Source organism: Stenella coeruleoalba (genome assembly GCF_951394435.1).
Source record: "Stenella coeruleoalba genome assembly, chromosome: 1".
NCBI lineage: Eukaryota > Metazoa > Chordata > Mammalia > Artiodactyla > Delphinidae > Stenella > Stenella coeruleoalba.
In genome coordinates this window covers 43,384,146-43,395,528 of record NC_137169.1, presented here as the reverse complement: position 1 = coordinate 43,395,528, position 11,383 = coordinate 43,384,146, and the positions used below count along the sequence as shown (strand labels likewise).

The 11,383-nt window shown below is 41.2% G+C and overlaps 1 protein-coding gene across 1 annotated transcript in view; it reads left to right on the top strand.

The window, feature by feature from the left end:
* Window positions 1-47: 47 nt before the first annotated feature.
* The window catches only part of ORC1 (origin recognition complex subunit 1), a 34,275-nt gene continuing 22,939 nt past the window's right edge, over window positions 48-11,383 (top strand). Inside the window, exons 1-7 of the mRNA XM_079904001.1 lie at window positions 48-340; window positions 4,141-4,239; window positions 5,028-5,102; window positions 5,793-5,889; window positions 6,539-6,669; window positions 8,217-8,399; window positions 9,568-9,882. Coding sequence (XP_079760127.1) covers window positions 5,798-5,889; window positions 6,539-6,669; window positions 8,217-8,399; window positions 9,568-9,882 — 721 coding nt within the window. The 5' untranslated portion in view covers window positions 48-340; window positions 4,141-4,239; window positions 5,028-5,102; window positions 5,793-5,797. The remainder of the gene's footprint in view (window positions 341-4,140; window positions 4,240-5,027; window positions 5,103-5,792; window positions 5,890-6,538; window positions 6,670-8,216; window positions 8,400-9,567; window positions 9,883-11,383) is intronic.

Below are 11,383 nucleotides of genomic sequence, written 5' to 3'. Positions count from 1 at the left end.
TTGCGCGAACGGCGTAGCATACCGAATCAATGATGGCCTCTGACCGTTGACGGATATAACGTCCTGCGTCCCCTCCTTAGATGGGCGGGGCGGAAGGGCTGGCTGCTGACGGAACGTGGAGACACCCTGGGGGCGGGGCTACGGCGTTGGCGGGAAATTTCTTTTTCTCCACCTTCTGTCCATTCCTCGGGAGGCCCTCGCTTCGGCTCCAGTACGCGGCTGGTAGCTGTAAGAGGAGTGCCCCTGGGCAGGTAGATTTGCTGCAGCTCCACGAGCTCCTGAAGCGGGGACGGTGGGAAGCGGAGGGCTTGCGCCCAGCTCCAACAAACTGCGGCGCCCGGTGAGTGTGGCGTCCCACGGGCTGGAGAGGGATCTGAGCCGCGGGACTGAGGAATTGTTCTCTGTGGACTCATTCAGCCATTAATCCATTCAGCAGATATGTACTAAGCGCCTATTATTAAGTGCCAGGCACGTTCTAAACCCTTTAGGAACGTTTTACTTTCCACATTGCGATTTCTAACAGCTTTTCTCCGGGGGACTGCGACCTTGTAGCGGGGAAACCGAAAGCCAACAACAGAAAAGCGTGAACACTCCTGTCCTCAGCGCCCTGAGACTCTCAGTAATGATCTGAACCATGTGAACCTTCCATCTGCATGGCCCTTGTGAAGCAGTCGCATCTTTTCCTCATTTCAGCGTAGTGTTATGTAGCAAGCACCACAGGGAAGGCGGAGCAGCAGAAGTTATTACCCGATTTTACGGATGTAGCAGTTGCTCCCAGAGAGAAATAGACTTGTCTAAGTCCCTTTTTGTGACTAAGCGGCCTGAGCTCCTACCCAGGTCTTCTTTTCCCCAGAAGAGCTGCTCTTAACTGCTGGGCTCTCATCCACCTTCTTTCCAGGAGGAGAGTGTAATGGCACCTCTTTTACTTTCTCTAGTCTAACCCCGGGATAGAAGGGCCTTCCTTTTTTTTTTTTTTTGCGGTACTTGGACCTCTCACTGTTGTGGCCTCTCCCGTTGCGGAGCACAGGCTCCGGACGCGCAGGCCTAGCGGCCATGGCTCATGGGCCCAGCCGCTCTGCGGCATGTGGGATCTTCCCAGACTGGGGAACGAACCCGTGTCCCCTGCATCGGCAGGCGGACTCTCAACCACTGCACCACCAATGAAGAGAAGGGCCTTCTATTTTGACAGTTGGAAAAAGCACTGGACTTAGAGGCATGAGATGCGAGATTCTTATCTTGGACTATCTGCAAATTGCAATGATCGGATATGGCAGTTTTCGATTTTAGTTATCTGTAAAAGTGGTACCCTCTTCCCTGCTGTATTGGGTGGTTGTGAATGCCATTGGAGGTTTCTGGTGTGAGATCATGTTTATCAAGTCCCTCTGCAACAGATTTTAATGTAACAAAGGGCGATATATGGACTTTAGAAGGTTTATGAATTCCCTGAAATTAAATGCAAAATTTTGTGTGAATTGTATGTGTTTCATAACATTCATCAAATTATTAAAAAAAAAAAAGAATCACTGTCCCTTACACATAAATGCAAGGGACTGGGGAAGTGAATTGACCATTTTGCATTTTCTCACTTAATCCTCAGTAATTCTAGAATAGTGCCTGGTACAGAATGGATGATTAATAAATAAATATTGGTTGAATAAAAGAAAGTTTCTATTCGTTTGGCCAAAAAGTTCGTTTGGGTTTTCCGTAACATCTTATGGAAGTTCCCGAATGAACTTTTCCACCAATCCGATATCCCCATTTTGTGGGTAAGGAAATTAAGGCCCATTTGACCTTTCAGTCAGTGGCTGGGAAGCCTGGTTTATTGTAATAAGCATACCAGAAGCAAGCTGTCTTAGACATGTATTAACATTATCTACTTTCACACAAGGTGTTCTAAGGTAAGTGCTTAAGAGCAGAGTCATTGGAATCCAGCTGCTCGGGGTTTGAATTAAGCATGTGCTATCCCGTATAACACTGGGACAACTTACCATCTTGAAGTGCTAATAGCATCTACCTTTTATTCAGCAAATATTTATTACTGAGTGCCTACCTTGCACTTAGTATGGACTAGCATTGTTCTAGGATTATTGTGAGGATTAAATGAGATAAACGTATCAAGAGTTTTGGTTCTACCTCTGTCTTATTGGATCAGTAAATATCTGCTATCATTATTTTTACTGCAACTCCCTTATCTGTTTTCCTTGGGTGTGGCTCCTGGACTGGGTAGTGTGCATGTTCCAGATTTCTGGTATCTGCAACATTAGGAGCCTGTAGTGGGTATCTCCTAGAAGCCAAAGCCTTTGCGAGGCCAAGTCTGGCCTGCCTTTCCACTCCATTCATCACCGCTGTTGGGGAACCTTTTTGCTTACAGTGGATGAGATGCAGTGCTGGGTCGAGGGTAGGAAAGTGGCGTAACAGTGCAAAGAGGCCTGATATATACTATGATTTCCTTATGCTGCCTCTTCAGAAGGACTCCTGATTAATTTTTTGAACTTTGCATGGAAAAACAACCTGCATATAGAAAATGCACAAGTCATATACAGCTCAGTGAGTTTTCTTGAAGAGAACATACCTGTGTAACCAGCATCCAGTTCAAGAAACAACATGTCCAGCATCCCAGAAGCACTCCACTCCCCCACTGTGCTTCCTTTCAGTCACCAGGGTTTCCTTCTATTCTGACTTCTAACACCATAGGTTACTTTTACCTGTTTTTGACCTTTGTGTAAATGGAATCAGTATAGTATGTATTCTTTTGGCGTCTAATTTCTTTAACTCATTGTTATTTTGTGAGATTTTCCCCACATGTGTGCAGTTGTGGTTGGTGGTTTCATTTCATTGCTGTATAGTGCTGCTATGAACATTCTGGTTCATGTCTTTTGATGATATGTTTGTTTTTCTGTTGGGCATATTCTGTTGGAATTACTGGGTCATAGGATATACATATGTTCAGCTTGAGTATATATACTGCCAAATTTCCAAAGTGGTTTTACCAATTTACATGCCCTCCAGCAGTGTATGAGAGTTTTGGCTGCTCTACATCCTTACCACACTTGGTATTGTCCTAATGATTTTTTACAAACAGTTCATTCAGGATGTCCCTGGCGGTCCAGTGGTTAAGACTCCATGCTTCCAATGCAGGGGGTGTGGCTTCAATCCCTGGTTGGGGAACTAAATCCCACATGCCGCTTGGCACGGCCAAAAAATTTAAAAAACAAAAAAACCCAGTTCATTCATTAATTTGTTCAGCTATTATGTGTGAAGTCCTAACCTAGGCCCTGGGGATGCAGTTATGAACAAGACAGACAAGGTCCCAAGATCCCTGCTCTTTTAGAATTTAACATTCTGATGTAGGAAGTACAACAAATAAGAAAGTGATATAATGTTTATGGCTTTGATAATAGGTCGGTGCAATAGAACATGACCTTAGGCAGTAGTATAAGGGGGTGGCGAGTAACTTTCCATTGGGTATCAGTGAAGGCCTATCTGAGGAAGTTTCACTGGAGCTGAGACCTGAGCCATCCCTGCAAAGATATTCAGGAAGAGAGAACAGCAACTGTGTAAGTCTGAGGGCACTAACAACCTTGGTCTGTTTGAGGTTTGGAAAAGCAGGCCTGGAGCATAGTGACAGGCTGAGTTGAGGCAGGTTATGTGGTCCAGGCCCAGAGAGCCTTCCGATACCCCTGCCTCCTCACCCTTTGGTAAATCATCCAGCTTTGCACGCATATATGCTTATACTGGTCTCAGTGAACACAGCTCATGATCTAGAAAAGGAGTGTTAAATTTTATCTTGGCTTAGTTTTTGAAAGAGGGTGCATGCTTTAGTAACTAAAATACGGTTTCTATTTAAAGGCGTTGAAAGCATGGATTTGATGACCTTAGGTATACGTGAGTACCTTAGGAGTATGGAGATAGTCCTTCTGTATGCCAGCTTTTAGTTTGAAAAAGTGCGATCCTTGTGCCAGTGTTATCAAATATCATAGACACTGTGACAAATCAGAGCATTTATCCTGCAGTTAGATTATTCGAGAATTGTAGAAAATGTGTTGGGAGAGTCCACTTTACTACAAAGCACTCTCAGCGATATTCCAATTTTTTTTAACGATGGAGCTTATTTACTTGCATCTTTTGTCTGTATCTCAGTAGCCTATTTTGCCTGATTTCATCGCGGAAAGGTGAAAAGTTACAAGTTTACTGATGGTTCCATGTTACCTCTTCCATTAAAAGGAACGTATATTGAAGGTGAGTTAGAGTTAATATATTTCCTTGAACATTTATTGAGATTCGAACACTTTTACTAACTTTTTGCCAAAAGATTATTACATATAATGAGTCCAAATGCATTTTTACTTGAGCACAAGTCTCCTACTTGTTTTAACTCATCAGTCTGCTGTTTGTTCATTTCTACAATGTATTTAATTAAAATTAGATTGATTTTAATAATACTGTGTTGTGAATCCTACTCTAAATGTTCTTAATAGTGATCATTCAGGCATCATTTGTCAGCTGTGCATTTACTAATGACTCAGTATCTTCTTTTTGCTAATTAGTTTCCTCAAATTATATTAAAAAATACCTTTTTTAAAAGCAGAAAATCTTATGGGTCAGAATGTTCCCAAGTAGAATGTAGGACATAATGCTACTGACTTTAGGAAACCAGATTATTTAATCAGGATGTCAATAATGCTATTCTAATTCTGTTGTTTTCAACATGGACTGAAATTATTGGTCCCTCTATCAGTAATTCAGAGAAATTCTGTCAGACTGGATTAAAAAAAAATTTTTTTTAAACCCCAGTTTTGTCAAACTTTAGCTCTATAAGAAAGGCATTGAATTTAGAGGAAAGGATTGTTTTCTTAATAACTTAAACTTAAGATAATGAGTTGGCATTATTATTAGGACCCATAGATTGTAGCTTCCATATTGTAAAGAGGATTGTCAAATATGTTTGGATTTTTCATTCTCATTTCAGAATTGTCAGTAAAAATGTCTTTTTTCCCATGTACTTTAATATAGTTGTTTCTTTTCAGCTATTCACAATATTAATATCTAGGACCTATCAGCTGCAAAGAAAAAGACCGCTTCCAACTGCCAGAGCAGTACAGGTTAGTGACCCTGGGGTTTTGTTTTGTTTTGTTTTTAAGGTAAGTGGAATGATACATTTGATAAAATCCATTGCCATTCCCCCAAATGCCCCTTGCATGTTTTTGCCTCCATCCCTTGGAAACCCTCATTTCATCCATCTTAGCAATAGCTACCCATTATTTAACATTCATTTTAGAAAACCCCTTTAAGAAATCGTTCCTCCCTGAACAGTCACAAGCCTGGTCCTCTACCTTGAAGTAGTCTCTCTGGCTTTCTCTTGGCTCTTTGCACTGTTAGTTGTCCTTTCGTGTGTTTATATTTTATCCCTACCTAGATTATAAATGTTATAAAGATACTTACAACTACTGTATCACTGTCTTTTAGTTTCACATTATTAGATGTTTCACATCTGTCATTGTGTCTTGTACCTAGTAAGTACTTCTAAAAATCTATAGTTTTTTACATATTGACCTTTCTGTTTCCCTGGATAGGAAGAGATAAGGCATAGTACCAGATGATACTGAATTGCCTGTGTTTGATCTTCATAGAGCTTGACTTTTTCCTCAAAAAAGTTTTTTTTTCCTAAGTCTAAAATGTGTGGTAGTGTAGCAGGGGCAGAAAAGAAGGCTGAACCCATTGAAAGCAGGGACTGTTCCCTAGAATCCATCAGAGCATGTCATGTTAACTCAGAGTTAGTGACTTTTACACAGGAGCCATGGCCTACCGTCCTACAAGGCTGAGGACCAGACAAACTTATTCATGGATTGGCAAGCCATTGGATCGAAAACTGCACTACCAAACCTACAAGTGAGTGATAGAGTCCTTTGGTGGACTGGAACTAATAGCTTCTTCAAGCTGAGCTGTTAATAACTTGTATCCAGGGTGTTTTAGGTACTATAGGTTGAGGATTGAGGGACAGTGAATATGAATTGATTGTAAGGGGGTGTGGGTTTGTTTGATGGAAGAAGATGTTAGCATAAATATAGCAGCTAGTGATACAGGAAGATATTATGTCAGGTTAATAAAATTTGATATGTATGATAATGTCATGTCTATTTAAGATAGGTTCTGTATAACTCTGCATGATAACAGGGTAGGATGGATGTTGTTACTACATCCTCTTAGCCCAAGACATCTCTGAACAATCTGATGTTTTTACTGGGCGGCTTTCATGTCTTAGGAAGCCTTTGTTGTTCTTTGTCAATAACTGAGAGAAGTTAGGGTTCATCCTAAGGCCTCTGGATTAATCACCCATGCTAAAACAATTCATTCAATTCATGTTATCTACTCTTGCTTGTGATTTTACTGGTAAATTGGTGTCTAGTAGGATTGGTCAGAAGAGAGAAACTATTCAGGGGGTTTTCTAGTTACAGAGCATATTCCTCTGTGCCCAGGGGTCTGAAGAGCTTGGCCCACCCTAAGAGATTTCCTAACATGTATCTCTGTTATTTCCTAGAGAAAAAATGAGTGTGAAAATAGAAGGTCGTTTGCCTGAGATTGACCTCCAGGTTGGACAGTTTGTGTTGATTGAAGGGGATGATGATGAAAATCCGTATGTTGCTAAATTGGTTGAGTTGTTTGAAGACGGTGAGTTTGGGGCTGGAATGAAAAGTATTCCTTGTCACTAATGATTGGGAAGTGCTCCGTGGTGGGAACAGGGGTGGTTACTGATTCTTCTGTTCATAGCAGTATATAGGGTGTGCCTATGGGCTCACTTAAGCACCAGCTGTACCCTCTTCCACCTAGTGAACGTCCTTACTAGAGCAATATTGGGTAAAAATGGGAATGGAGGGCTCAAGAATTTAGCTTTTGCATTATTTTTAGGAGGGGGTAAGAATGGCCATGAAGGCAGGATTGTTGGAGTGGAGAGAAAGGATGGATTTACGAAGAAGGAGGAAAGGAAATAATAGGTGATTTGCACTCTAGTAGAGACGTGTCCTTAAATTTTGGCATGAGGAAGTTAGTAATTTTGCAAATGCAAAGTTACTTTTACTAGGGAGGCAGTAAATTGGATTGGGTAGGTGTATCACTTGATTGACGTTCAGTCAGGAAAACAGAAACACTTTAGGTTTTTATTTACCCAGAGGGACTTGTGTATAAGTGTTGAAAAGGCTGGAGAAGCAAACAGTGGTGTTTCCCAGAGATCAGTAAGTGCAGAAAGCCAGTACTACCCTTAAGGCTAGAGGAGCAAAAGGGAAGGTAGTGTGAACTGGTGCCTGCAAGGCCACACTCACAGCCGCAGCTGATTTTCTCAGCTGTTAGCCCTCTGCAGACCAGAGAAGAGCACAGGAAAGTGGGAATGGAGCGGAACTCCGAAAGGAAGATGAAAAAGGATAGTAATTTAAACTATTACAAAACTGCTTCTTTCCAAAGCTAGGAGAGGAGTATGTGGAAGTTAGTCCTAGTCCTGTGGCAGTTTGTATGCCTAAAAGAAGGAACTGATAGAGTGGATGAAGGTAGTTTACATTATAGAGATAGGGAGGATATTCAACAAGTATGGAGGAAAACTTCATCAAACTAACATCCACTAGGGAGAGCACATCAGCAGGATGGGCTTTTGTATTTGAGGTTTGGGCCTTTGTGTATAGATTTTAGAACCATGTATTGTGCTACATTGGATGGCTTCAGTCTTTCTCTGAAGAGAGATAAGGAAGAGAAGAGGCAGTGACGATGGTGGCGCTAATGAGTATGTGTCCTTTCACTTGGAGCTAACACTGGTATGGAGTGATGTTAATGGTATATTATGATGATAAAGCTGAAGGTTGCAAGCATATGTTTGCCAGAAGCCATCTCAGTGGCTGATGCTCTGAGTCTTGCTAGGAGTTTTGTTTTGATTTGCAAAATTTGTTCAGTAACTGTGATTAGAATTGCTCCTCTCAAACGCCTTTTACAATTTATGTGATGACCGATAGCACCATTTGGACGTGGAGCAAAGTGAGAAGAACGTGGGTACTGGGTGTAGTCGGATTGCCGCTGGTCTTGTGACCTTTGACAAATTATTTAAGGGCCCTGAAATGTGATCACTTCACCGGTAAAAGGGAGACAGCCATAGTACCTACCTTGTAGGATTACTGTGAGGATTAAGATAATGTTTATTATCTTTAACCTTACCTTTTCCATCTATCCCTCCCTAGATTCTGAACCTTATTCCAAGAAACGTGCTCGAGTACAATGGTTTATCCGATTCTGTGAAGTACCTGTCTGTAAACAGCATTTGCTGGGCCGGAAGCCTGATGCACAAGAGATATTCTGGTATGATTACCCTGCCTGTAACAGCAACATTAATGCCGAGACCATCATTGGCCACGTGCAGGTAGGTGATGCCTTGATCCTCAGTTCTATCTTGAAGCTTATTTCTGGCTGATTCCTAAGCTTATTACTGGCTCTCATTTACCTCACGGAAACACATTTTTCCTGTTTGTCACCTTCTCTTCTTGCCTGCCTACTTCCTTTCAACAACAAATATTTATTGAGAGCACTTACCATGTGTTAGGAGCCTCCTGGAGGAAGTGACATTAGGTTGTGACCTGAGGGATGAGCAGGAGTTAGCAGGTGTATCTCAGTGGGAAATTATATTTAGCTGTGATTGTGGCAGGCATAAAGCACTTTGAGGCTGAATATCCTTGCTTAAATGAGGACTTCACCTTGAGTGAATCAGTACAAAGAGTGTAATTGCTCCAGGCAAATGTGTGTTATGAGATTTTATGATAAATCAGGTTTAAAGAGTTGTAGGCTGAATTGAGACACTGGTTTGGAGACTAGGATATGGGTTATTTCTCAAGCTACTTCAGGCCCCCAAAATGGGATTAGATCCGGATGTGAAGTGTGGTCACATGGTGACTAGGTGGTTGGTAGGGCAGGGAGACCATGGCTTGGCATGACTATAGTCAGATTTTTCCACTCTATGGGCCCAGCATATCATGTGCCACAGAATAATTTATCTCCGAGTTAAATGAGTGAAGAGGTGAAAGGCAGATGTAGAAGTTGAAGCAGCAAGATGGGTGGATTTGGAAAGGTAGGGGGCATGTTTAGGCAGGAGCACAATGGTGGGAATGAGCAGGACTGTGACAAGCCAAGCTCGACTAGTGGTGGGAAGCCCTTTTGAAGAGCACTGAGCACTCAGGAGGTAAAGTGGGGTCAGATTTTAGAAGGTAGTGAAAATCAGTTTAAGTAATCTGATCTTGCAGAGTGGGTAGCCATTGTAGACTATTGAGCAGGGGGGCATGCTTAGAGAAGTTTTTATGGGGAAACTTGGCATGGGTGAATAGAATGGACTAGAAAAGAAAACATGAGATATGGATATCAGCAAGGAGGACTCTGTGGAAATATGCTATGCCATGTCCATGCCTCTTTTGTTTAGAAAAGTAATTGTTCCAGGTAAGAATGCAGATTTAAATGCTCTTTAATCATAGCTCTCATCGAGCCTTCGTTGACTCTTTGGGTCCTTATTTCTTTATATCATCCATACTTCCTAAATTCAGGTAGTAGCTTTAGCCCCAGATGAAGTGATACCTATGGATCTGAAAAATGAGAAGACATTCTTTGTTAAACTATCTTGGAATGAGAAAAAATTCAAACCACTACCTCCAGAACTATTTGCACAGTTGGATAAGCTACAAGAAGGCAACCCTAGATGCCAGAAGTCCATGGAAGCCAAAACTAAAAGTACAGAAAGCCCTTCTTGGACCACAGCAGAACATGTGGTCAAAAGGATTGAATCAAGGCACTCCACCTCCAAATCTCGCCAAACTCCTTCCCATCCTGTCACCCCAAGGGCAAGGAAGAGGCTGGAGCTCAGCAGTAAGTGTAAAATGGGTCACAGTGGGCAATACTGAGGCTAAAGGAAAATGATAAAATATTAATTCATGCTATAGTATTGAGTTAGTGCAGCAGTGAGCCAAGTACTAATTGGATGTCTCTTGAAATATATATCACATAAGATTTACCATTTTAATCTTTTTTTTTTTTTTTTTTTTTTTTTGTGCGGTACACGGGCCTCTCACTGTTGTGGCCTCTCCCATCGCGGAGCACAGGCTCCGGATGCGCAGGCTCAGCGGCCATGGCTCACGGGCACAGCCGCTCTGCGGCATGTGGGATCTTCCCAGACCGGGGCACGAACCTGTGTCCCCTGCATCGGCAGGCGGACTCTCAACCACTGCACCACCAGGGAAGCCCCATTTTAATCATTTTTAAATGTACAGTTTAGTGGCATTAAGTACATTCACATTGTTGTATAACCATCCCCATCATCTTCCGAAACAATCTCTCCAACCATTAAGCAATAACTTCCCATTTCCTCATGCCCCATCCTCTGGTAACCACCATTCTACTTTTTGTCTCTGAATTTGACTTCTCCAGATACCTCATATAAGTGGAATCATACAGTATTTATTCTTTTCTGACTGGTTTAATAAAGTTAGTATAATGTCCTCAAGATTCATCATGTTGTAGCATGTGTCAAAATTTCCTTTTTTAAAAAATTGAGATATAATTGACATCTAGCATTATAACATATTAGTTTCATGTATACAACGTAATGATTTGATATTTGTATATATTGTGAGATGATTACCACAGTAAGTTTAACTAACATCCATCACCATATGTGCAGCTACTATGGAAAACAGTATGGAGGTTCTTTAAAAAACTAAAAATACAGTTGCCATATGATCCAGCAATCCCACTCCTGGGTATATATCTGGAGAAAACTCTAATTTGAAAAGATACATGCACTCCAGTGTTCATAGCAGCACTATTTACAATAGCCAAGACATGGAAACAACCTAAATGTCCATTGACAGATGAATGGATAAAGATGTGATATATTTGTATATATATGTATACAAAGGAATACTACTGCGCCATAAAAAAGAATGAAATAATGCCATTTGCAACAACATGGATGGACCTAGAAATCATCATACTAAGTGAAGTAAGTCAGAGAAAGACAACTACCATATAACATCACTTATATGTGGAATCTAAAATATGACACAAATGAAATTATTTACAAAACAGAAACAGATCCACAGGCATAGAAAACAAAAAACCAATGGGGAAAGGGGGTGGGGAAGGGTAAATTAGGAGTTTGAGATTAGCAGATACAAAGTACTATATATAAAATAGATAAACAGCGAGGTTCTATTGGGCAGCACAGGGAACTATATTCAACATCCTGTGATAAACCATAATGGAAAAGAATATATATATATAGAACTGAATCACTTTGCTATATACCAGAAACTAACAACAATGTAAATCAACTATACTTCAATTTAAAAAAAAAGAAACATCTGTCATG